Source organism: Sminthopsis crassicaudata, chromosome 3 (genome assembly GCF_048593235.1).
Source record: "Sminthopsis crassicaudata isolate SCR6 chromosome 3, ASM4859323v1, whole genome shotgun sequence".
In the NCBI taxonomy this organism is placed as follows: Eukaryota; Metazoa; Chordata; class Mammalia; order Dasyuromorphia; family Dasyuridae; genus Sminthopsis; species Sminthopsis crassicaudata.
The window spans coordinates 443,312,427-443,339,947 of record NC_133619.1 but is presented as its reverse complement, the minus strand read 5'-3'; the positions used below and the strand labels follow the sequence as shown (position 1 = coordinate 443,339,947).

At 34.8% G+C, this 27,521-nt stretch overlaps 3 protein-coding genes across 8 annotated transcripts in view; 2 read left to right on the top strand and 1 right to left on the bottom strand.

Moving 5' to 3' along the window:
• The window catches only part of CFAP210 (cilia and flagella associated protein 210), a 116,287-nt gene that overhangs the window by 15,656 nt on the left and 73,110 nt on the right, over window positions 1–27,521 (bottom strand). The window contains exons 1-5 of one of the 5 annotated variants that reach the window (XM_074303164.1): window positions 10,303–10,506; window positions 7,180–7,409; window positions 6,012–6,185; window positions 5,706–5,899; window positions 3,291–3,447 (exon numbers count right to left, since the gene is read on the bottom strand). In XM_074303164.1, coding sequence (XP_074159265.1) covers window positions 3,291–3,447; window positions 5,706–5,899; window positions 6,012–6,185; window positions 7,180–7,409; window positions 10,303–10,378 — 831 coding nt within the window. In that variant the 5' untranslated portion in view covers window positions 10,379–10,506. Of the gene's footprint in view, window positions 1–3,290; window positions 3,448–5,705; window positions 5,900–5,970; window positions 6,186–7,179; window positions 7,410–8,081; window positions 9,636–9,663; window positions 10,267–10,302; window positions 10,509–27,521 lie in introns of those variants that run through there. The other 4 variants (XM_074303167.1, XM_074303169.1, XM_074303168.1 and 1 more) reach the window with 4 other exon arrangements.
• PHOSPHO2 (phosphatase, orphan 2) lies at window positions 16,287–26,159 on the top strand. 2 transcript variants are annotated; one of them, XM_074303174.1, is made up of 2 exons: window positions 16,287–16,418; window positions 24,830–26,159. In XM_074303174.1, the coding sequence occupies exon 2, from the start codon at window positions 24,856–24,858 to the stop codon at window positions 25,576–25,578; it is 723 nt and encodes a 240-aa protein (XP_074159275.1). In that variant the 5' UTR covers window positions 16,287–16,418; window positions 24,830–24,855; the 3' UTR covers window positions 25,579–26,159. The 2 variants fall into 2 exon arrangements, with proteins under 2 accessions (XP_074159275.1, XP_074159274.1); XM_074303173.1 differs by lacking the exon at window positions 16,287–16,418 and adding an exon at window positions 16,965–17,087.
• KLHL23 (kelch like family member 23) overlaps window positions 16,984–27,521 on the top strand; it is a 77,159-nt gene continuing 66,621 nt past the window's right edge. The window contains exon 1 of the mRNA XM_074303160.1: window positions 16,984–17,087. The gene's annotated coding sequence lies outside the window, so the exon portion shown is untranslated. The remainder of the gene's footprint in view (window positions 17,088–27,521) is intronic.

Below are 27,521 nucleotides of genomic sequence, written 5' to 3'. Positions count from 1 at the left end.
AGAATCTTATTTTAAGTGGGGGTAAAAAGGGAAAAGATTTATGATTAGTTTCTTTTTTTTTTTAATATATATTTTTTTTTAGAATTTTTTTTCCACAGTATATATGCATGAGTAATTTTTTTTATATTATCCCTTGTATTCATTTTTCCAAATTATCCCCCCCTCCCTCCACTCTCTCCCCCTGATGACAGGCAATCCCATACATTTTACATGTGTTACAATATAACCTAGATACAATATATGTGTGTTAATACCATTTTCTTGTTGCACATTAAATATTAGATTCCGAAGGTATAAGTAACCTGGGTAGATAGACAGTAGTGCTAACAATTTACATTCACTTCCCAGTGTTCCTTCTCTAGGTGTTGTGGTTTCTGCCCATCATTGATCAACTGGGAGTGAGTTGGATCTTCTTTATGTTGAAGATATCCACTTCCATATGATTAGTTTCTTGAAAAATGAACCTGATTAACTTAAAAAGCATGGTAGTCTCATATCCAATTTATTGCCAAGTCTTGTTATTATTTCTTTCCTCTTACATAGCTACCACCCTGGGGTGAAGCCGCCTTCATCAGGTGTAAGACTATTATCTCAAAAGCCTGCTGGCTGGTCTATCTCAAGTAGCTTCCCTTTCTAGTTCAAATCCTCCATTCAACAATTAAAAAAATTAAAAAACAATCTTTTTAAAGTGTGGATTTGTCCATGTCAGAACCCTACACAAAAAAACCCAGGGGTTTTCTATTGCTTCCAGGATCAAATATAAAAAAGCTGTCTGGCTTTTAAGGTGCTTTAAACTCGGCCCTTTTTTATTTTTCCAGTTTTCTTAAGTTGTTTCCCTCCCCTGCTCTGCAATCCAGTAACACTGGCCTTGCTGTTGCTCCTGTGCTCCACTTCCCGATTCCCTTTTTACAGATCATGCTTGCCTGGAATGCTCTCCCTCCTCTCCAGGTTTCCCTCAAGACTCAGCTCAAATCCTCCTTGTTTGTCCTTCATTCTTGAAGAGGACCAATGACATCAGGAGGGTGATGTCTTAAATGAGGCAAAGCTGGGCAAAGTCATCAGGCCCATTCTCTCCTCAAGGATCATCTGAATCCAGCAGCAAAACAAAGATCAGGACACCTTATTTTGTGCCAGAAGTTTTGCTAAGCACTGGGACAAAAAGGTAAAAAAAAAAAAAAAAAAAAAACCTTAAGGAGATCACAATTCAATGGAGGAGACCACAGGCAAACAATTATGTACATTACAAGACATGTGAGATGTAAAAGGGAAGGACTGTTATAAGACCCTGGAGTATTATGACAGGTCTCTTAGAAGGTAGGATTGAAGCTAGGGGTCATCTCGTTGTCCTGACCTAAGTCTTGCCACTGGAGCCTATCAATGAAGCCAGTCATCAGGGAACTTACTAGGAAAATAATTGACAGGATTTTATAACTGATTGGATATAAAAGTTGGAGAGGAGAAAATAATGACCTGAAGTACAGAGCTCTATGGATTATAAGTGAGCTAGTACAAAAAGAAGGAAGGTATCAGGAGACCCAGATTCTCTCTGTATGTGAAGATTAGACAGTAGAAACAAGAGATATCGTAGCTTCCCAGTTTTCTAGCATTCCTTAAAGCCTTTTTTATGGCTGCTTTCTTTACCATGCCAGGATCTTCTCATTTTTTTAAGGGGCTTGCTTGGAACAATTGGTTAATTATTTACAGGTCAAATCACATTATTAGGATCTAACCTATTGTGTTAAGACCCCTTCCCCTCAAAATGTGGAGTCCTCTATTTTAAAAAAATGCAAAAATTTGCATTGAGATATCTTCCTTTTGTAAGCTTTCCTTCAATGAAGAGACTGCCTGGCCAGTATTTACTTCTCTATTTGTCTTATTTAAGGATTCACAGTAAACTTAAGATCCTCTCCTACTTCCTACCCTCTCTCTTCTGATGTAGTTATACCCCTGAGTATCACCATCATCTCTTCAAAAGTAAAAAAAAAATCTCATCCTAAAGTTATCATCAGCAAATTTTACAACCTAAAATGATCTAAAATTAACAGGACATATATTGATTCACATTTTAAAGTTATATATATATGGTACCACTTCACCTATGGGGAAGAGGCAGCCTACAAATATCATGAACCTGATTAAGAACTAAGAAAGAAAAAAATTTTTTTTTCATAGCCAAAGTAGGCATAACAAAGTTCTTTTCTAAATCTAATGTCCTTTATTCTTAAGAGGCAAACCTTCAAGACTTGCTTATTTACTCTTATTTTACACAGAATTCTAATAAGTTGGCTGCTGAGAATTAGAAGGGCTAAAAGAATTGTCATAGATAGGCACAATAAAAGTGGAAAGCTGACAGCTGACAGCAAAGGAATAGAAAAAAATGAAACCAAAGTACAGAAATTTGAGGCCATGTAAAAGAGGAGCAAATACTTAATACAACTCAAAATAAATTATGAGGATATTTTTTAACCAAACAGTATATTCTACGTAATAATGATCCTAAGTCAAATAAAAGATTTTCGGTGTGTTCTTTATGTTGACAAAAATATGTATAATACATTTGGGACTCTAAATTTTTTTTAAAGTTTTAATTTTTAAAAAAGCAAAATTCACAGTCACCCAGAAAATTCAAATAGTTAAGATGATTAACTCCCTGAGTGCTCTGGATAACTAAGTTTTTACTGCATTTTTTGCTCTATAAATAAGACAATATGGTACAATTAGGTGGTGCAACAGATAGAGCACTGGACCTAGAGTCAGGAGGACCTAAGTTCAAATCCAACCTCAGACATTTGACTCACATTAGGGCAAGTCAATTAACCCTAGTTAAAACTATTACTGATGAGAAAATGGAAGCTAATGTTGGTAAACTCAAGCAAGTTCACTTGGTCAATAAGAAGCTAGGATGTGAATCCAGATCTTTAGCAGCTAAGTCCAAGGTACTCTACATATTTACATTTCTGATATGCTACATGATCCACAGAACCATATGTATGTACAAATTCAAGTCTTATGATTCTGTGATTACCAAATACTATTTTGTGGAAACATCTTTAGAAAGCATTCTGTTTGCTAATTTTGAGACAACATATTCTCAGTTTAAAAACTATCCTAATTATACCTAAGGTTTTAGGCTTAACAGTCCATAAATTCTTTTTTATTCTTCTTTTGAATTCCTGTCAAACTCAACCTTACTAGTTATCCTCTCCTTACCAGTTTTGGCTTACAGGACATAAGCTAGCCAGTTAGCTTTATTTTTATATTTCCAAATAATCAAGATATTTTCTCCTTACAAGATGCATTTTCTTGCATTCAAGCATCTTTTCTTCCTTCTTTTCCTGTCTCTTTATCATTTCCAATTCATGCAATTTAGCCTGTTTTTCTATTTCTTGGGCATCTTTTTCTTCTTCTTTTTTCCTTTGTTCCTCTGCTTCTTCTCGCTCCTTTATTCTAAAATATAAAATAAGTGTAAAAATGAGGAAGAAAACTGGTTAAGCATTTATGGGGATTTTAGCCTACTCTGAATCAAAATTAAGATAATTTCTCTTTGGAAAACAGCAAACTTGAAACAACTTCCCAATTTAAAATGTTAGCTGAAAAATACTTAATTTTTATAGGCAAAATAAGGAAGAAAACTCAAAACTACTCTAAGTTGAAAGCAGCCCGTTTTCTATATTACTTTTAATGCCAAACAAAAGGAACTTCTTTCGAAAATACCTAAATGGCAAGATGATTTAATTGGTTGCATTTGTGATGGACAAGTCATTTAAACTCCTCAATTTCATTTCTCTCCAACTCTTCTCTTCCTTTTCTCTATTAACCTCTTAGAAATGAAGTTGTCTACATTCATTGTTTCTATTTTACCATCAACATATTTCTCAACTCTTTTCATGTGGCTTCCAATCCTGTTGCCCTAGTGAAATAGCTCTCAAAGTCACTGATCAATCCTTATTGCTAAATCCAAAGTTGGTATCATTAAATAAAATGCATTTGACACTGGACTACCTCATAATTCCTGCTTCAATCTTCCTGAACAGTCATGACTACCTTTTGGTTTTCCTATTTCCTGCTCTACTGGCCATTCCTGTCTCTTTTGCCCCATTCTCTTTCTGCCCCTTTAAGTGTGGATGTATATTAATGTTTTACCTTGGGCCCTCACCTCTATTTTTACGTACTTCAATTCCTTCCATGATTGACTAATTATACTTATTTTTCAAATTGTTAAAATTAGAAATGCACATATACTATAAACAATATTTTTAAACAATTCCATGCTATTCTAATATCCTGCTGAGAGAATCAGTTGGTCACAGTACATAATCAATTATATTTTTCAAAATTCAAATACTGCTAGGAAGTATATTGGGGTGTGTGTGTGTGTATGTGTAGGTATCAATTTCTTAAATCTGATTGCTCATCTCTTAATGCATAGATATACTGAAAGAATGGATATTTTGATTAATAGGAGAAGAAATAAGTCATTTGGGAGTAGAGAGAAAGAAGTCATTTGGGAGTAGAGAAGACTTTTGTGCAATCTCTTGGACCATGATTACAACACTTAGTATAATTTTAAGAATATTGAGTACTTCAGGGTATGGATTGTTGTTTGTCCTTGGTTCTTGAAGAGAACCATGAAATCAGGGAGGTGATACGTGACATGCAAGGAATTAGATTTAAGTGAAGGAGGGCTGTGCAAGGTCACCTGCCTTATTTTCCCCTTCAGAGCCATCTGGGTTCAGTGGCAAGATATAAATAAAAGGCAAAAAAATCATCTTTTACCTAGTCCAAAAAAAAAAATCTAAATAAATGAATAACTGAATCTAGGAGGGGAAGCCCCTCAGGGATTCTGGCCAAAGCAGAAATGATTGCTATTTTCCTTCCATCTAAGTCAATCAGAACCCAAATAATGACAAGATGGGGCTTGGCCTTGGACCTATTGGTGACCAATTAGAATTCGATTGACTTTAGTTAAAAGCCTGGTCATTAAAAATGAAATCTAGCCACTAAACCTCAGCCCTTACATACAGATGCTCTTTTTTTTTCAGGGTATGGAAGAAGATAAGGTACAGTAAAAGGAGGGCAAAGGTTGCAAAAGACAAGCTTTCTCTATTTTATAATTTTGACCAGGATGGATCCTATGTCCATAAAAAAAGAAAGAACATTATTCTTTATCCTTCTTCTTATACCAACCAAAGTGATTATAGGGACACAAAATTCAAGCTATTACTATAAATTAAGCAATAAATTATGGGTAAGTCAGCCACAATGGTACATAACTTTAATCCCAGCTACTGGGAAAGTTGAGGCTGATGAATCTTTTGCGCAAGGGAGTTAGGAGTTAGTTTGAGCTATGGTAACCAACACCTGCCTCAAGTCTCACATCAATATACTGATGAACTAAAAGTAGAAGGGCCACCAGGTTGCTCAAGGAGAAGCAAACCTGTCTGGGTCTGAAATGAAACAAATCAAAGTTTCCATATCAATTGAGAGTGAGGTTGGTTGATATACTTCCAGCCTGGGGGGGGGGGGTAGAATCTAAAAAATAAAAATAATTTTATGGATTAAAAACTCTTAGACCACAAAAACTTTAACATCATATATGAACATTATAATTCTGTTTACATTAGGTTTATCTAAAACAGTTTATAACAAAAGACTGCAAAATATCAAAAGAAAAAGAATATAAAAAACATACTGATCTCACATACTGCTTAAGAAGATCATTTGCAAAGGCCATTCTGTCATTTTGACGTTTGTCTGTTTTTTCTTGTTCTTTTTTTAAAGCTTTTTCAATATTTTGTTTCAATTCTTCCTCCCACTTTGCATCTGTATTTAGCTTTTTCTTCTGGTACTGAATCTGTGCGTCTCGTTCTTTTAGAACTTTACTAAGAAGAAGTGCTCTCTATATAAAAAAATGTGCAATATATCATGTAAATAATGCCCAAATACATATGATTATTAGATATTAAATACCTATTAAATAGATATGAAAAGTAAGGAATCATAGATAGTACATGGAAAGTCTTCACTCTGTCTGTCTGGTAATATTCTTGGATTTTTGCATGTTCAATAGCCTTTTTTCTTTCTTCTGCTTTATGTAATTCTTCTTCCATGTCAATTCGTTGCTTTTCATTTTCTTCCTCTTGTTCACGCAATTCTTTATCTCTGAGTTTCTGTTTTCTCATCCCCTACGCAAAATAAAACTAATATTTATTTTCCAGAATTTAGCCAAAAAAAAAAAAAGATAAAAATAATATGACACAATTTGGAGTTTCCATTACAGATTTCTGTTGTATTTTTATGCAAGTTAGTCACCAAAACACCTAAAAGTTAGCTGAAGTAAATTTTTTAATAATTAAAATGTAAAAATTTATAAACTTACTATGATCTACCAAATAAACTGATAGATTTAGCCTAGCATCCAAAAATCCTTCATGATTTGTTTCTTCCTTTATAATCTTATCCCACACTAATTTTGTTCACAGCAGTCAAATTACACTGTCTTATTCCTTTAACATTACCCATGATTTCCCACCTTTGCTCATAGAAAAATCTATATCCATTAACTTTCATCTATCATTCAAGTCCTTACATTTAAAAACCTATATTCAAAATTCAAATTTTGTTTTTAACTACTTTCATGAAAAGAATAATAGTTCCATTCTTAAAATTCAGTGTCAAAAAAAGCAGTTTGTTCATTATATTACTGAATGTTAAATTTTTAAGAAATGATATTCACAGAATTTGCTGGTACTTCAAAAGCAGCTTTGAAATGTAACAAGAAGTCAAACTTAATGTCCTGTAGTTTTCTTTGAAAACAATAGGCTACTCACCTGTCCTGCACATCTGATTTATGCTGATATATATCTATATATATATATATATATATATATATAAATCGCCAAAAAAAGTCACTCTTTACTCAATCCTTTGATCCCTAGTTTTCACATTATAGTATATAGTATAATAATGTTTTCACATTATAATATATAGTATTTGTATTACATGTCTTCTCCTAGACCATAAGATGTATAAGGACAAAGACTTATCTTTTTTTTTAATCTCTCAGAATAAATGAATTGATTTGTACATAGTAAGTACTTATTTTTTTAAATGAACAAATGAATTTCAATAAGCAACAGTAACTCTTCAATAGCTATATATTCTGAATAGTTTACTTACTGAATAAGTATTGGCCCAATGTTTCACCATTTCTTGTGAATTTAAATGCATATCTTTCTTTGCCTTCTTTTCAGCACGAAGCTGTGCTGCCTCTCTGCTCAACTTGTCAAGGCTATCTTGAATTCTCTTCCACTCATCATTTGGAAGTATAGTAACTTGACGAAGATCTACTCCTCTTGGTAAAAGAGTGCCACTTGGAATTTGGCTGTCAATCCATGGATCAGTTTCCCCTGAGGTATCCACCCCCCCAAAAAAAAAAAAAGATTAAAGGTAAAAAAAATTTTCTCTAGACACAGTAAATTTTTTTCTCTAAAAAGTTCTATATTGCCAAATGATTTAGAAAGACTTTGAGCTAATTTTATTTCTGTTATCTTAGTTCTCATTCATTTGTGTTTGACTCTTTGACCCTACTTTTGGGATCTACTAGAATACTTTGCTACTTCCTTCTCCAGCTCATTTTACAGATGAGGAATTGAGAAAAACAGGTTAAATGACTTGACCAGAACCACAGAGCCATATAGCTATCTGAGGCCAGATTTAAATTCATTAAAATGAATCTTCCTGATTCCAAGCTCAGTGCTCTGTCCACTTTACCACCTAACTGTTCCTTAGTTCTCATTATCAGTATCAAGTTTAGATACTTTTTAAAAGAAAGTTCATGGAGTTTATGAAAAATTGTTTATTGCTGTCAGGAAGTTTGGTATATGCAATATTTTTAACTCCTTTTCTGACAAAGTGGAGCTACGAATTCTCAGTAACGGGCATTCAGTTGGCAATTCTCAGAATGAAACATGATTGAACAGGGAGGGGATATAAATTTCAACATTAAGCTATCAGCAAGGTATTTACCAAAGAAGAAAAGTATATAAAGCAGAGCTATTCCTATTCATCAAGACTCTTACCAGTGGTTAGCAACTCCTACTACTTCTTCACTCTCCCAGTACCACTAGTACTGACTCACCAACCACCTAAAAAAGAAAGCCCAAGCCCAGTCTCCCAAAAGCTTCCTCTCTTATTCCTGTAATGTCCTTCTTTCAGAGCCTCTGCTTATTCTTAGGTTGTAATTAATAAACTTTCCTTCATCTTCAGCCTGTTCCTCTCATGTTCTTTACCTCTTTTGGTACTCAGAGAGACCTGATTTTCATCAGATGATAGTGTGTCCCTGGTCACCCTTCTAGTACTAGTTATACTTTTCCCCTATTCCCCATTTCATTGGTCCCAGAAGGGAAATTGGAATACTTCTTACTCATTACCATTTTCAGTTTCCTAGGGCCACTATCCCACAAGCAACCTCTCTTGCCTGAGGTTCATTTTAACAAATTTATCACTCGATATTAGTGCCTTAGCTACTAGTTCCTTCCTTTCAGAGATTACCTTCCATTTCCTTTAAATATATCTATATACTTATATTCCTTATTGTTTATATTTCTATTTGTTTATATTCATAATTGTTTAAATGTTGTCCCACTCATTAGAATATAAGCTCCTTTAGAATGTGAACTAGATTTTTTGCCCTTATTGTATTCCTAGCATTTAGTATAGTGCCTGGCATAGAGTACTTAATAAATGAACTGAACTAAGCATTGCTTTCTCTTGCCACTGTAGATGACCTGCACTGTTCAAATACAAACCAGCCTTCACTACTGGGAAATTAAAAACTTGGACTTCACTGCTGGTGAACAAAATTAGCAACTTATAATGAAACACCATAAAATGACAGATGATTCATTTCCAAATAGAGGAAATTGAGAAGACCCACAAAGGTTAGTGATGTGACTATGGTAACAGGCAGAATTTGGACCCTAGTCATCTAGTTCCAAATTGGATGTTACTTCTCTACACCCACTCTATCAAGTTAGTTTCACACTTACTAAGCTGAAAACAAAGGAATCAATCTTACAAGGTAATTTCAATTCCAGCAAAGAATTATTATAACATATATGGACAATAATGCAAATTAGTATTTCAGATCATTGAAATACCTTATATTTCAGTGGCACTTTTTACTTTTTTGAAATACTGTCATATATTATCCCAAAGTAACCAGTAACATACTCACAAGATTTTTGAATAAAAACTATAAACTGCAAAATAGTTTTTTAGTTGTAAATTAAATTTAACATAATAATAACAGAATAACAAAGCACTTCCTGTGTCTCGTTCATAACACATTTACCCTCTTTGGTAACTAATTTTTGTTTCACTGTTTCATTTATACTATTTTCTTTTTTTCCTCCTTTTGCCAGACTCTCATTAACTACCATCTCCTCCTCTTCTTGTAACCAATAAGGACTGTCAAGTAGATGAAAACAACACATTGGCTGGTCTGAATCCCAGCCTTCTGGACTTTGTTATGACAGAGAACCGCCACAGGCTCTCAGGGCGGGGGAATGGGAGTGAAGTGAAGGTGGGCCCGCAAGGACAGAGGTGAGTTACGATATCCACTCCAGGGCAGCACAGGGAAAACCCCAGGAATGAACCTACCCCAGACTTCTCAGTTCTGGAAGCAAGGAATTCTAAAAAGTGTAGGTGAACAAGTCTGTTCTTCGCGTGTTAGTGGGAGATGGAACACCCAGAGAGAGAGCAAGTAGGCCCATTTGGCTGGACCGTACAATGAGAGAAATTAAATCGTCCGTAATAAGCCCGGAAAGGTACGCACGAGCCAAACAGGAAGTCACCCTAAAGGTAAATGAGTGGGGATTAAGGTGTAACGAGTCTGCAAAAGTAGGCAAGAACCAGATTGTGCGTGGTTTAAATGTCCGTGGTTTGTACTTCATCCTTAAGGCGCCCTCGCTCCCCTGCCCAGCCAGCTCCTTCAGCCTGTGGCTTCCGTCCCACCGGAGCCTCATTTTCGCACTCCGTCCCTCTCTCAGTCTCTCTCCTGTCTCCTCTTTCTCTCACCCCACGTCTCTCTCCGTCTCTTTCTTTCTCTTTCTCCCTGGCTCTCTCCCCCTCCATCTTCCCCTCACCCCGCCTCCCGCATTTGCTGGAGCCGAGGCCAACCGGACCAGACTGCTACTGGCGCCGGAGGCGGCGGAGACACCGATCTCGCTGCGGGGATCTTCCAGAGCCCAGTCTTCCAAGGGAGTGCGGCCCGACCGAGTTCGTCTCCTCTCTTCTCACCTATGGCTTCTCGAGGTTGTCCGGCTCGCCGACCGAACCGCACCTGAGGGTCGGTCATGGTGCCCATGGCCTTCATAATATCCCGCGGCTCAGAAGGACTACAGCTTGGGGATAAACAGAGCAGTGAACGTTCCCACCCGAGGCTCGCCGCCTACGCTTCCAAGTGTGCCTCTCTAACGCTTCGCGTTCCTTAGCAACGCTCCCGGAAGTGATTGGAAAACCGTGGGCGGGAGGTGAGAAACAGATTCCGGTGGGCCGTACGGGGGCGGAGCCTGGGCTGCGCGGGGCGGAGTCGCATCCGGGAGGGGACGGTTTGGCCTTCATTGGGGGCGGGCGGAGCGGAGGCCGCTGCTGGGCGGGGAGCAAAGAGCAATGCCTGTGAGTGCGGGAATGGGATTCGGCCAGTACGTGGGGTGCCGGCAGAGGTGGGTGCGTGGGTGGGCCGCGGTCCGAGCCTGGCCCTCTCCTCCGGGGCGAGCCTTTATCTTCTAAGGCTAGGGGCGAAAGGGGACGGTGAGGAGGAGGTAGGGCTGGGGAGAAAGAGCCGATTTACTCCGCTCTGTGGAGGGGGCTGGAGGCTAGGGCAGTGAAGGAGGGGGGGGGGACGCCCTGAGAGGAGCCTGGAAGGCCATTTACCCCGGTCCCAACCTCTTCCCTCTAGGTGTTTGCCCAAAGCGCCTTGGCTTCCAAATCCAAAAAGCCGGAACTCTCCCAGAGGAGAGACATCTTCCAATTGTCACCATATATAAGGGCTTTAACCTTCCTGAGCCTCAGTTTCCTCATCTGTAAAATGTGGAAATTGGCCTAGATGACCTCCATTGCCCTTTCCAGGTATCAGTAATGCGATCTTTGGGGCTCCCTGGACAGATAAAAACACTGGGCTCAGCTTCTGCTTCCCCCACCCCCTTACCCCCACTCCCTTACCCCCACCCCCCCCACTGCCCCCACTCCCCCCACTCCCCCCACTCCTCCCACTCCTGTCTTAGTGACCCTTGACCCGACCCTTGACCTTGGTTTCCGTAGGGTGAGGCCTATTGACCACTGAAGACAGTGTTGTGAAGTTAAACTTTACTGCATTGATAGATCACAGATTGGCCAAAAAGTTTTTATTTATTTTTGATAAACCGACTAATAGTAGTCGGGTGAATGGGACTTTGCTGTTACCCAGCTAGAGTTTAACTAGTGATTTCATCACTCCAAAAGCCATATATTTCTGTATGTCTGTAAAATGAGGTGATTTCTCAATGTAACACTTTTTTTTTGGACCTCTTCTCAAGATACTGTTTCTTAAAAATATAAAATAAAATGTATAGGATTATAAAGGGCTTTGCACAATAAACTTATAAAGAAAATTATATTGAAATCAAATTGCAAAAATTTTGAAAAACAAGTTTTCTAAGCCTATGCTTGTAGATTTAGAGGTAGAAGGAGACTTTTGTAGATATCTAATTCAATCCCTCATTTTGATGAGTGAGTGAAGTGTCCCAGAGAAAAGTGATTGATTCTTCCAGGGTCACAGAAATAATGGCAAAAATAGGGCTGAGATACAGACTAGGATTTTCTACTGGTTAGTTGCCTTTCTACTATGCTAGACTGCCTCCTATCTGCTTTGAGTAAAATTCCTGCTTTGTCTTGGAATGTTTATATAACACGTAAACTAGAAGAAAGTTAGAGGCATTATTTGGCAACTCCAGATTATTTGTAATTTAGAGGCCATTTTAGGGAATAGACAGCGTCCTGGAATTAAATTTGCTAGATAAGATTTATAAGAATTAACCTAACTCTTTAAAATTCCCATCTAACTTATATTGATATACAGATTTCATTAGCAAAAATGCACATTAAATTTTTCACTGTGACTACTTAAAAAGTGAAAAATAGGATTTACATAGTTTATATAATTCATTTCCTTTGGAAATTGTTTGCACTTTTCTCCTATTTCTTTGTTTTTCATAGGATCATAGAACTGGAAAGTAACTGGAGGTCATCTAATCTAAATTGCTCATTTTATATATGAGAGAAATAAGAGGCCTGAGGAAATTAAATGATTTGCCTAACATAGCACAGTTAAACAACAAGGCAGTTTTGTTTTCTTTTGTTTTTATTTTTGATCCATCTTTGATCCATTTTTTTATTGATGATTGAACTTATTTATTAACATTGAAAATACTTCAATGAATTTTATAACTAATAACATTGTTTTGCAGTTGTACCATTTAGACCAGGCCCATTGTTGAGCTTTAAAGAATTATATTCTGAAAAATTAAAACAATTTTTTAATAAAAGCTGATGTTATGATCCACAGCTGTACCATATTACTTCAGGCTCACAACCATCAATTGTACTTCCCTATGACATAGGTAAGTAGGGGAAGGTTAGTAAAAAAATAGTTGGAGAAATTATTTTTGTATATAGTTTTTTCCAGATGACAAAATTGTAACTATACAGTTCTAGTAATTTTGTGTGTTTCATTTTAATATGTTATAGAAAAATTGTAGGTAATTTTAACTGTAAGTAGTTAAAAATTATTTACCATCAGGCTGGCTATAGTATGATGGATTTTTTTTTTCAGCTTCAGCTTATGAAGTCTTTCTATTAAGGCATAGAGAAAGGAAGGCAGAAAACAGTATTTACTCCTACAAAGTCTGAGTTTCGCTGAAGTCATGAAAAAGTATTTTTGAATACTTATATGGATAGTAAAATATATTTATAACTTTATGATTGTGCAAATAAATCTTGTAGGCCAAAGCTTCTTCATCTGTAGGTTGTAACCCTATGTGGGGTCATATAGCTAAATGTGGGGGATGTGAAATTATGATTTATTATCAGTAAATGTTTCATTTATAGATCTATTAGATATATATATATACATATATATATGTGTGTATATATATATATATATATATATATATATATATATATATATATATGCTATCTTATACAATGGTGATAGAGAGTAGAATATTTACCAAATTCTCTTTCCATTTCTAGCTCAGTCATCAACTTGCATTTATTAAGTGCCTATTATGTGCCAGAGATTCTGTTAAGCCCTAGAGATATAAATAAAGGTAAAAAAAAAAAAGTCTATTCTCAAAGAGTTTACAATAATAGGGAAGGCAACATATCAATTGGAAGACAAGCATTTTTGAAGCATTTAATATGTGCCAGGCATTTTGCAAACATTGTCTCATTGTCTCATTCGTTCCTCATGACAGCTTTGTAAGAGAGGTGCTATTATGATTCTGAAACTGAGGCAGGCAGAAGTTAAATGATTAGTCTGGGACTGGATTTATACTCAGGCCTAATATTCTACCTACTATGCCATCCAGTTATGAACAGACTATATGTAGTATAAATTGGGTGGAGGTAGAGATGGCTGGGAAGTAATCTCACAAGGCAGGCACTAAGATTAAAGAGGGTAGGAAAATACTTCTTGTAAAAGGTGGGTTGTAGGACTTTTGCTGAGACTTGAAAGAAGCCAAGGAAACCAGAAGTCAGAGGTAAATATAAATTTGAAGTCCTTTTTTTTTTCTTTTTTTTTTTTTTTTTTTCCCCAATCCTCATTCTTTTTGACCTCTCTGCAGCCTTTGACAGTGTCATCATCTTCTCCTTGATTACTCATTTCTCTCTAGGTATGTCACATCACTCTTTCTTAGTTCTCCTCTTACCTAACTGATGACATCATCTTGATCTTTAAACAGGTAACTCAGTAACTATGGGTGTCCTTCAGGTCCTCATCCCATATCTTGTCTTTCTTAAGACATTAAAATAAATTAGGGTTATTTTATTTGGTGATCTTGTCAGCTCCCATGGATTAATTTATCAGTTTCAAGTCTACCTATCAAGCCCCAACCTCTCTACTTCTACTCTCATATCCCCAGTTGCCTATTAGATATCTTAAGCTGGATGTTCTGTAGAAATCTTAAAATCAACACGTCCAAATCTCATGATATTTCCCCCCAAGTTCTACTTTCCAAACTTCTATATTACTGTCAAAAGTACCACCATCCTCCCAGTTCCCCAGGCTTTCAATCTAGATGTAATACTTGATTTTTTATTATTTCTTACTCTGCCCCTCCTCATATCCAATCTATTGTTAAGGTCTGTCAGTTTCACCTTTACAACATCTCTCCAATACACCTTCTCCTTTTGTCTGATATTATCATCACCCTGGCACACCGTGGTGAGGTACACACCCTCATCTCTTCACACTTGCACTATTGCAATAGCCTGTTGTTGTGTCCATCGGCCTCAAGGTTTTCCCACTCCAATCCATCATTCAGCTGCCAAAGTGATTTTCCTCAAGTACTAGTCTGACCATATTACCTTACCACCCAATAAACTCCAATGGTTCTCTTATCACTTCTAGGATCAAATACAAGATTCTCTGTCATTTAAACCCCTTCATACTCTAAAGAGCCCCTCCCTTTCTAGTTTTCTTATACTTCATGGCCCTGTCCCTACTTTTTCAGCTTTAAATATCCTCTGTGTACTCTTCCATCCATTGACATATTTTATCATCACAACAACCCTGTGAGGGAGGTGCCCTTATTATCTCTATTTTACAGTTGAGGAAATGGGTTAAATGACTTATGTATCTGAGGTCACATTTGACTTTGGATGGCAGGTCCAAGACACTATCCAGTGTCAACTTTGATACCACTTAAGTTTATTCAATGGGGAAAAGGAATGTGATAATATGGTCAGACATGAATTTTAGGAAACTAAATTTGGCAGCTTTGAGGATTAATTCAAATGGAACATTTGAGGCAGGGAGACTAGTCAGCAGACTATTACAGTAGTTCAGATGTGAGGGGATAAGAGCCTGCACCAAATGTTAGCAATATCAAAGGAGAGGAGGAGGAATACGAGAGAAATATCATGAAAGTAGTTCTGGCAGGCCTATGCAATAAATTGAATGGGTAATAAGGATATAGTGACAGATTAGGATGATACCTAGATTGTGATCCTAAGTCAGTGGGGAAAAGGGAAAGATTATCATTTCAGTTTTAGACATATTGAATTTACTATTACTATTAGATATCCAATTTAGGATGTCTAAAAAGCATGACTAGAGATCATTAAAAGAAATTAGGGCTGAATAAGTAGATCATCAGCATAGAGTTGATATTTTAATCTATGGAGATGAGATCAAGTGAAATAGTATAGAGGGACATGAGAAGAGGGCCAAGAACAGAACCCTGTAGGATACCTATGTTTTGTGAGTATCACCTGGATGAAAATTCAGGAAAGTATGAAAGAGGGATGAGATGGGTAAGAGGAGAATCAGGAAAAAGTAGTGTCACTGGGCATTTGGAATTTTCTGGATTGAAATGCATCAATCCTTATATTGCTTTCCCCAAGGATTTAGGTAACTATGAAATTCAGAAGACACTATTCTGTATGAAGACTGTCAACAACTTCCTGTTCATTATGACATATCATAGACTCATGCTGGAGTAACCTAAGCCATTTGTGAGTAACGTAAAACTGAATTGGCTTCCTTTATGACCAGAGACTTATGTGATCTTCCTGTAACTGCTGAATATAGATTTCACCTGAGCTAAACATGTATATGAGTAAGTTAAGTGATCAGATTCATCTTTGTAGATAAAAGAAGAAAGGCTTAAAGGTTCTGATTTGATAGAAGAGTATGATGAATCTGGAGTTAATCTGACTATTAAAATTGAATGCCTATAGAAGAATTCAAAATTAGGTCATTAAATGTTCTTATCCCATGATTCTCTGCTAGACATTAAAATCTAAAAGAAATTAGATCTGGAAATGTCCACATTATTGCTCTAACATCTATGAGTGCTTATTTTTCAGTTATATATATATTTTTTTCATATACTAATATGTATTAGTGGAAGAGGGAAGAAGAGAAGTGGGCTGTTTGGTGATACATATTAAATTATTAAGGTATTGGTTTTCAATTTTAGGTGTAATTAAGAAGCCTCACTTCCATTGCTTCCAAACAAGGACTGCTCCTCATGAAAGTGTATTGAAACATATTGACAAATAACCTGCATGATATTTAAAATGAGATGTTTCTGACCATTGAACTCCGGCTCTAAGGTGAAATAAAACACGTTCCCTTGGAGAAATTAATTTGGGTAGGTATCTTTTCATTAGCTGTTTTTCTTTATATTTATTACCGTAATAATTGGGGTTCTAGAGATAGCATAAAAAATTGACATGGAATCAAAGAAATGAAACAAAACAGAGCAACAGAAAAATTTATTTAACCAGAAGAGCAGTTCAACCTATTTTGAAGGGATTAATAGTTACAGAATTTTAGTGACCTCTTCCCCACATAAATTTAAATCATAGGCATTCTTTAACTTAGGAAGGGTATGTTTCAGAAGTCCATTTTTAAGCCTCTGATTTGGAATTCATTTTTCCATAGAAATAATGAGTAATTTTTAATTGCACAAAAGGAGTCCCCTTTCTGATCTCTGTGTGTTCTGAATCCCACTTAGTAAACATGGGTAAGTTGCTTTTATGAGTATAGGAAGACATCTGGATTTGAACTCCTCTGCCATTTATTCATTTATATAAAACATTCCTAAGTCAGGGAATTGCCCATTTTAAAATGTTAAATATTTCAATTCTTTTATTGATGTTTTCTTTTTTATATTAGCTGTGTTCTCCTTTTTCTTTTTAGGTACTTTTTTGCTAAAAAAAATCTCTTAACTGTTAAAAGGTCTTAACAAAGTTAAGATAGGTCTCATATAGGAATGTTTTTGGTTACTTTGTGCTTTGGAACTTATTAACATTTTCAGGTAAGTGTTAAAACTTTATCCCCAAACTATTTTCCTTCTATCTCAAGTTGTTTTTATGTTTTGAGATCCTTGTCTATAAAAACCTTTTTCTCTTCTGTACCCTATTTATATCCACAAGTAGTCTTTCCTTATTACTTTTGCCTCTTTATTATTTTATTCAATCTAAATTTCCATACATTTACTTTCCCTTTGCTGCTTCATTACCATCTGTTGTCCTTTGCTTTGTTTTCTTGCTAGTCTCCTTATATGGCCCCATTGCTAATCCCCATCTGTTCTTTCAGGCATCTTCATTCTCTTCAGAAGACTTCATAATGGAATCTATGAGTTCTCTAATAACTAGAGTGGAACAAAGTAAAGTTATAAATAATCCCCATATCATAATCCATTTCCCACCAGAGTGACTATATATGTACCATTTTTATTTGGCACTTTAGTGCCAGACTATCTCTTAAAAAATTATCAGAAATTTAGGATTTAGTGTCTTATTATTATTTTTTTTGGCTATTTAGTTTCTTGCAGCACCACAATATTCCAGTAAGCATTGAAATTTAAAATTATTAAACTACATATCTTTAATAATTTTTTTGAAAATGCCTCTTAGAATAAGAATTTAAAATTACAAAAATTCATGCAGTACAAAATTTTGGTCAGGATTTTATGATGGTAAACAGAAACAAGAATATTTAAAAAATTTTTAAACAAAATAATCATACTGGTAATGTTAGCTGTTTTAGTAGATATAATTAGCCTACATTTTCTTTCTGTTTTTTTCCTTTGGCTTTTTAAATTTAACTCTCATAATTCATGTTAGAGTATAGTACTAAGTACAGTTTCATTTCAGTCTTGAAAGATAGCCTAGTCCTATGGTTCCTTTTGTACCTGCCCTTTAGATTGTAATGTCTATTGTTACCAATAGGAATTCAGTAATGGTTATTCAGTATAATAGTTATCATTTTAGATGGTAAAATAGTCAAATATGGTATTTTGAAATTACATAGATATTTCTGTGTAATTGCAACTTAATTTTAATGCTTTCAACACTAGTAAAATCATAACCCCTCTATGCCTCCTTATCTTGTATCTTTCTCATTCATATTTTTACCTAAAACCTCCATTGGATGGGGTTCATCCAATGTCTTAATTTGTTTTAATATCTGAATTTCTTTGATATCTAATTTCTTTTAATATCTGAAAAGTACCATGGAATACTTTACTGGCCATTTGTTTCTGATTCTCACAACATGACTCAGCTTATACATTTTTTTAATGATATCTTCTCTACAAATATGCCTGTTTATACCTTGAAACAGTATTGAAATCATCGACAATTTTGATTCATAGGAAATTGTGTTATTTGATTTGTATCCTTGAATGTTATTGGTATTTACTTTTGCAGCTGCAGGATTATCAGAAGTTCTATAGTTTGTCAAATGTGATTGTTTGTTGTCTTTTATAGAATTTTGAGCCTTGTTAATCGTTCTTATGCAACAACTTTTCTATATATAGTTAGACCAATTAAATGGACTATCTGTCCAGTTGTTTATCATACTTTTGAACAACATGTGTTTTTCATCTACATTGTTTTTCATTTTGGATGGGTACACCAATCTTGTAAAAATTATTAACAGTATCACTGAGGAGTCTGTAGTATGCTGTGATTTGAAGCAATTAATTCAGTATTCCATTAAAAGGGAATCATTTTTGTTCGAGCTCTACAAGATATCCAGTGCACTGGCAAACATCATAGGTGAACATATATTTCTCTCTGACATATGCCTCATATGATGTCAGTATTCAGAAGGTAAAAAAAGGTTAATCTCCACAAATACAATTATCCTTAAATCTTATATAATTTTAACCTACTTTCTGTTCTATCTTTAAGTATTTTCTCATATTTTCATTTACTCCTAGAATAAACTTTCCCCACCCCCATATAGTCCATGCCTTTTTTCCAATTCTTGTATGAAACTTTTTCCTGATCCTTTCCCTTTCCCTCCATTCCAAGTGAAAGTGATCTCTTCCTTGTCAAAATTCTAATGGAATTTTGCTTGGACCTAGAATTGGCATTTATATTGATTTCTTTACATTACAGGTATACATTTTTTAAATGAATATATTTGTTCTCATATTAGACTATTACATTCCTGAAAGCAGGATTTTTGTTGTATCCTCAGGGCCTACCATAACGTCTATTGAATTTTATTTGAGTTAGACCTATAAAGCTCTATTTGACTTTGTCTCGTCAAATGCCCTTTTAAATCAACAATACATGTAACGGGCTCTATATTCTTTACATCTGTCATTGTGGGACTGTGAAGATACCATCTGCTATAGAAAATTGCCTACAAAAGCCTGCCTGGTCCTTTCGACTATTTTCATCAAGAATACTTTTGTACATAAAGCATAGAAATTTACTTTTTACTTTTTTATTTTTTGCTGAAGCAATTGGGGTTAAGTGACTTGTCCAGGGTCACACAGCTAAGAAGAGTTAAGTTCAAATTTGAGTTCAGGTCCTCCTGACTTAAGGGCTGGTACTCTATCCACTGTGCCACCTTGCTGACCCCAACCATAGAAATTTTTTAGAGAAGAGAAATGAAACATTATGAATTGTAGTGGCTAGAGTCTTTTAATTTTTTTTTTTCATAAAAGAACCAACTATGATCTTTTCCATTATTTTGAAAGCATTCATTCTTTAGGATATATCCAAATTTGGTTCCTGAGTGCCTTAAAAATCATGTTGCCTCCATAGATTTGTTTATCAAATATTTACTAAAAATTTATGTGCCAAGTACTGTACTGGGGATTAAGAAACAAAATATTTTCTGACCTTTAGAATCTTACAATCTATGGATGGTTGCATTAGGATGATAGTATAAATGTAGAAAATCAGATACAAACCATATAAAATAGTTTGAGGAATCAGCAGGGTGAAGAATCTAGCAATTAAGGAAAATAGGCTTCTTATAAAAGACTGTTCTTTAGGTTAACCCCAGAAGAAATAAGAAATTGTAAGAAACAAAATATGAGGAGAAGGGAGTACATGCTTAAGCCCAGTTGATATTTGTGCAAAATCATGGAAACAAGAGATGGATGTGGGTGTAAGGAATAAGGCTATTTGACTAAAATAACAAAATTCTTGAAGGGATTCAGCAAAGGCAATTGAGGGGGAGTATCTAAGCAGTTAGGAGAACAAAAAAAGAGGAAACTCATGAAAATGCAGGGAGAAGGTGAAGGTTAGAATGAAGGAATTGTTGGCAATGCCAAATATCACATAGAGATCAAGGAGGAGAGAAAAACTGTGAAGTAACAATTGTATCCAGCCATATAAGTTGTCATTTACTATGTCACTAGTAACTCAGTCAATAAACATTAAGCACCTACTATGTGCCAGGTATGCTATGTATTTGGAATAGAAATACAGATAAAGAGTCTCTGGCTTAAGGAGCTTACAATCTAATTGGGAAAGATGACACAAAAAAAAACTAAAAAGGGTAGCGGAGGGCAGAAAAGGTACCTGGTGATGGAGAGAAGTGCAAAAGAAACATAGCTGATAAAAAACAGGGAAAAGACTATTGGACCCCTTCCTTAAATCAAGGTTTTGGAGCTTCTGGTCCAACTTTTCAATTGGAAGCTTCTCACGAAATGTTAGTTTGTTGTGATTCAACTGTATTTGATTCTTTGTTGACCTCATTTGGGATTTTCTTTTTTAATTTTAATTTTTTAATTAACATTTTTTATTTTCAAAACACATTCATAGATAATTTTCAACATTCACCTTTGCAAAACTTTGTTACAAAATTTTTTCTCCCTCCTTTCTCCCCAACCTCCTCCTCTAGGCAGTAAGCAATTCAATATGTGTTAAAACATGTACAATTTTTCTATGCATATTTCCACAATTATCATGCCTCACAAGAAAAATCAGATCAAAAAGAAAAAAAAGTGAGAAAGAAAATAAAACGCAAGCAAACAATAAAAGACTTGCCCAAGGTCACACAGCTAATAAGTTTCTGAGGCCAGATTTGAACTCAGGAAGAGGAGTGCTCCTGACTCCAACCCAAGACTATCCACTGTATTTCCTAGCTGCAGAGATATCAGTATCAAGTCTGATTGGATATTACAGGAGAAGGTGATTTCTCCTTAGAGAGTTTCATTTGGATAATGTGAGTTAGGAAGCCAGATTGCTATAAGTTTAAAAAGTCAGAGAAAGTGAAAACAATATAAGCAGTTTTTTCTAGGAGTTTTGTTGTGAAAAAGGGGAGAGAGAAAGAGGACCATTGAGTGTTTTTAGGATCTAGTAGATTTGAATATAGTTGTAGGCAGTAGAGAAAGAGCCAGTATGGAAAGATAGAAAACTAAAGGGCATGATGATAGGGGCAAGCTACTGGAGGCGATGGGATCAAGGAAACAAGTAGGATAGTTTGGGGGGGAAAGGATCACCTCTAATCAGAAATAGGAACGGATGGGAATGTTGATCACAGGATTTTAAGATATAAATGAGAGAAAAGTGGCTATTTAAAATGGCCTCTTTTCTTAGCGCAATATGTTGTGAAGTCCTTTATGGAGAGAGGAAGGAAAAAGATGAAAGAGAAAGGGAAAAAGATGGTTCAGGAGGCTTAAGGAGAGAAGTGGTTTAAAATTGCAGCTGTGGGGAATATGATGGGGAATCCAGTAGGAGAAAAGTAAAAGATATATCTTGCTGAATGGTAATATTAGAGGAATAATTTATACTAGATCCAGTCAGCTTGATTATGTGAATTCCTTTTAACACCGTTTAGCAATACTTGACTAAGAGCATAAAAAGTCACATGATCTAGGTTACCCAGGGTTGGCCTCAACAGGGCATCCATGGTGATAGAACAAAGGGGCAAATTTTTTTTTCTTTATATATTGAGACAGGCCTAGTTTTCTTCCTGACTTTATCTTGTGCATAGACATCTGGTACCACCATGGAAAAGACTAAATATTAGTTCCACTGATGAAACTAGATTGCTGTAGAAATGTCAGCAGAACTGACATTCCAAGTTCTGTGTATCTTTTTCTGGATTCCATATCTATAAATACATCCAAGTATAATCTGGCTTAATTGTCATATAAAGTTCTCTGTGAGTTTTTTTCTTCACTATTTATTGCTATATCATAAGGCATTACCCATGGTTTTCTTTGTTCTTCTGTAATATTTGGTGGGTAGCTTATAGTCTAAAGTAGAATGTCCTTGGCTGCCATATCTTTCTCTTTAGAAAATACATTGTTTTTTGCTGACTTTGCTGATTTCTTTTAGTTTCTGAACTCTTTCAGCTTCTTTGTTGTAATTGCTGTTTTGTAGGATTAACTTCTAAGAAATGATGATGGAAAGAACTCATTCATTTTGTTCAATTCTCTTTTCAGAATCAAGAAGTTGTTTAAATAGGTCAGGTTATAAAATTGTCATAATCACACAGCATCTTCTCATCTTTCTCCTTCCAATTTTTTTTTTACTTAAAACATTTCTCTTATTATCTGACAGTATGTCATTCTGAAATGATTGCTACATCTATAATTATTTCCTTGTTCAATATAGTCAAAATTATTTTTATAATGCTATGTAGTGACTGAGACTTCAAAGAAGTCTGGAAGCCCCACCCCACCCCCCTTTTTTTTTTACTTCTTGATCCAGAATCGTATTTTCCAACTTGATATTTGACATCCAAATTTTCTTTGCCCAATTTTGCATTGAATTAATCCAGTACAAAGTGTATTTTTATTTAGTTTGGTTAGTTTTGACTTAATTTGCAATCCAATTCAGCAGGCATTTATGTGCCAAATGTGCTCTGTGTGCCAAACACTATGGTAGGCCCTGGGTAACATTAACAAAAATGAAGTAATAGTACTAAGGAGCTTAGATTCAAACACCATATATACAGATAAGTAAATAAAAAATATGTACAAAGCAAATCCTAAGTAATTTTGGAGAGACCATTAACAAATTGAGGAAAATCAGAAAAGACCTTATGTAGGAGGTACTTTGAATTGAATTTTGAAAGGAACATGGAATTCCAAAAAGCAAAAATGAACGTGAGGAGCATTCTAGGCATGGGATACAATCTGTACAAAGGTGGGAAATGAACTACAGTATATAGAAAACAGCTTAGCTAAAATATTGAATGTATGAGGGAGAATAATGGGAACTTAGTATGAAAAAGGTCAAAGTTAGATTGGGAAGGATTTTAGATAATAAGCAGAGGAGCTTATATTTTATCCTAAAGAAAAGAGGGAGCCACTGGAACTTCTTTGTTCAAGGCAATTTTAGTTTGTCAGTTGTGTGAAGGATGGATTATAGAGGGAAGATACTTAAGGCAGGGCAATAGTCAGAGGGATTTAAGGAGAGCATGAATGTGTATGAATAAAAATTCATACAAACTCATGATATACATATAACAATAATTAAAATAGTCAACATTTATCCCCTACTAATTAACAGGCATTGTATGTTACTATCCCCATTTTATAGATGAGAAAATTGAGGGAAACAGGTTAAGTGACTTGCCATGGAGTCACACAACTAATAAGTGACTATAACATAAAGGTCACATACAGGTCTTCCTGACTCCAGGCCCAGCCAGCCCGCTAATCCTGCATCACCTCCATGCCCCTAATAATATTTGTTGAATACAATTAATTTAGCAAGAAGATATTTGATAGGTTGCCATTCCCACTATTAGAGGACAGAGTCCTCATATCAATGAGATCCTAGATCCATTGCAAGATTAGAGGATCTTGCCAAATTTTTTTTAATAATTTCTCTACATCTTCTGTACTAAATATTGATATATAAGCAATAATAAGTACCTTGTTGGTGCTTCATGGTACCAAGATCATTTATTAGAGTACCAATTTCCTATCACTTTTCACCATAGATTTGAACCAATTCTGCCAAATCATTTTCTCTCCAAGAAGAACCTTTGAGCCATCTTTTCATTTAGCCACATCCTCTCCATGTATTTTAGTTTTAACAAGACATGTGATTCTCTTCTACTAACATGTTATTCATTGGTCTTTGGACAGAGATTGCACAAAGTATCAAAAGTTTAATATTTACTTAAGAACTGCATGATTCTTGGGCCCTCTCTCCGTTTCTGTCATCCTACCACTAACAACGAAAACACAAAAAAAACTTTTGTATTTTTGTCTCTTTCATAGCTATCTAGCCTTTTTTTTATTACAATATCATAAAATTTATTTGCAAAAATATAAAAAGAATAGATTCTGCTAAATTCCTTCAGTGATATAAATATGTTCTTGAGACCTAAACAAGGGAAAGACTAAAACAAAGAAACCTATAAGCAAATATCTTAATGAACATCAATCAAAAAGTTTTTTAAAAGATATTAACAAAGAGATTATAGAGCAAAAATAGTTATCTAGCCTTCTTTTGATGGGCCTTTCTGTAATTATGTAGATTGCCATTTACCATTTAGTAGAACTTGTCATATCACTGGCATAGTCTTCAAGAAACTAGGATTATTTCTATACCAGGATGAGATAGCAGAATAGTAATTTTTGTGGAGGAAATTTCTATTTCCCTAATGAAAAATGTTGTGTAGTTGTTTTCTTATGTCTATAGGTGAAAAGAATTTTGCTTCTTACAGATTTTAACTTTTCATGTTTTCAGTTTAAATATTTTAATAAAATTGTTTGATCTTAGTCTACAAGGAAAATTTTAAAAATAGAATATATTTAGGGAAATAACATTTTTTCTTTTTCAGAGTAAGACAAATCTTATTCTGCAGCCATGAAATTTCTACTGATTTTTGACTTTGACCATACAATCATAGATGACAATAGTGACACCTGGATTGTGAGATGTGCTCCTGAGAAAAATCTTCCCAATGAACTAAAAGATTCTTATGAAAAAGGAAAGTGGAACGAATATATGGGCAGAGTCTTTAAATATTTAGGAGATAAAGGAATAAGGGAATATGAAATGAAAAGAACTATGACAGAAATACCTTTTACTGAAGGAATGATAGAGCTTATAAACTTTGTTGGAAAGAATAAAGATATTTTTGACTGTATAATCATTTCAGATTCAAATACAGTTTTCATAGATTGGATTTTAGAAGCTGCCAAAGTTCGTGATCTGTTTGATGAAGTGTTTACAAACCCAGCAGCTTTCGATGATAATGGTTATCTTACTCTGGAAGGTGTTCATGTTCATAAGTGTGATAAGTGCCCAAAGAATCTCTGTAAAAAAAAAGTTATGGTAGAATTTATAGATAAACAATTACAAAAAGGAGTGAAATATACCCAAATTATTTACCTGGGTGATGGTGAGAATGATTTCTGTCCAATAACTTCTCTAACGAAGAATGATGTTGCTATGCCTCGCAAAGGATATTCTCTATATAATTTGATTTCTGACATGCCTCAAGATGCTTCTCTGGAACCTTCTATTGTAATTTGGTCATCAGCTTTTGAAATACTTTCTCATTTGAAATTACTTACAAAGGAATGATTTATAACAAAATTGGAGATAGATTAAATGAATAAGAAGCTTATACTTAAATCTTATATAGTAGCAGAAAAAGTAGTTGTTATATTCTAAAGGAATATATGCAATATCAATATATCCCAAATTTGATACTTTCCTTTTGAGATGAAATGCAAGAAAGTGTGATTTTAAAAAAAATGTTCCTAATGCACTTCATAAAATCTCATTTATTATTTTACAGGGAATAGGTTTATTCACTGTACATATGATTCTTGTCAATGTAATCTCCAGCAACAGAATTTAAAATTCTTAAGAATATTCATTAGCACAGGGCATGTTATAGTAACTTTTTGAGAGGATTGTGCCATTGAAATAAAGTCTTACTGACACTATTATACCAAAACATGTTAATTTTAAGGATCTAATTTTTAGGCTTAAATGTCCAGCATGTAATTACTCTTCTGGTTTTTATTCCAAATTATTAATAGAGGCCCTTAGCCCCTAAAAGATGTACTTAGAATAATTTAATGTGGAAAAAATGTGTACCATTTATTCAGTTATTTTGTAAATGTAAAACATAAATAAACACATCTCATTTACCTTTATTTGTCGTAGAGAAAGTGACTTAGAGACCTATTAGATTAAATTATTTTGGATCACATCCAGCCTTACAGATAGCCATCTAAAAATATGTCAGATCTAATAGTTTTTGAAATTTCAGTAGTAAAGTATGTTTAAATTTTTTTTAGAACTTTATGTAATACATACATGTTCCACATAAAATTTTCCCAACCAGTATCTCTTGGCAGTAATACTAGTAATATGTCTTGAATTTCCTCTGTAGTATCCTTTGGTCAAGATTAGTTCAGGCACATTCAACTCATGTTCATCTTTGCATCTGCCTCCTCCAACCATTGTTAAAGTATCACAATTTTTCCTTCTCCGCCCAGTTAGTCCCTGTCATCTTTTGCCTCAGGTCATATGTAGAATACCTTCTACACTAACAGGCTCTACTCTGTAGAACCTTTTCTCTTAAAAAATATCATTTTTCCCTTCTTCCTCCTAATATCTCATTTAATGACATTGTTCCTCAGATTCCAATTATAATGTATTTCACCTAATGTCATGCAATTAGAGGAATGAATTAACATTAGGCAGGATATACTGATACGTACAGAAATGTATATATATACAAAAGACAGACAAAAGCAAGAAAATACAAAAGAGAAAATGTAGCTTTAAACACCTCACAATAATAAATATCCTTGTCCTAATGATTTTTTTTTTCTGCAAACTTGTACTTTGCTCTACAAACAACTATTTCTTGAAGGTAAGTTAAACATTCAAGAAGGTGGCAAATTTCTTCAAATGAATATAATTTTTTGGATTAGTAACTTACTAAATGATACTTTTCCAGCCAGGATTCTCCATGTGCTATGTTGATATTTATGTAGTTAATACAAATAAATTAGTTTTATCTTCCTCAATGCCTGTGAAGTTCTATATAAGCAGTAGGCTTTCTTCCCAAATCATGTTAATTACTTCTGTCGTCTATTACCAAGATACAGCATCTAGTAAAAAAAAATTTAAAAATAATTTATCTTTTATTCTTAGTGATTATAAGAGCTCATCTGTTCCAATCCATGTCCAAAGCCTGAATGCCATTACAAAATCCTTAACTAATAGTTATTCAGCAACTACTTGATAGTGTCCTTCAGTGACAGAAAACTCAAGTTCCAGTTTTACTTTTGGGCAGTTCTGATTCTTACAAAATATTTTCCTTGTGTTTGATTAATAAGCATTTGTTTACCCAAGCTAAGTTCTGGGGATACAAAAGAAAGAAAAACAGCCCTTACCCTCAAGTACCTCACATTTTGATGGAGACCACATGCAAACTACAATGTACATAGATTATATTTAGAATATAAATGATAGGTACACTGATAGGAAAGGCATTAGCAATGGAA

What these genes read in the sequence shown, in the direction of transcription:
- PHOSPHO2 (XM_074303174.1), top strand. Translation starts at nt 24,856, where the DNA reads ATGAAATTTCTACTGATTTTTGACTTTGACCATACAATCATAGATGAC.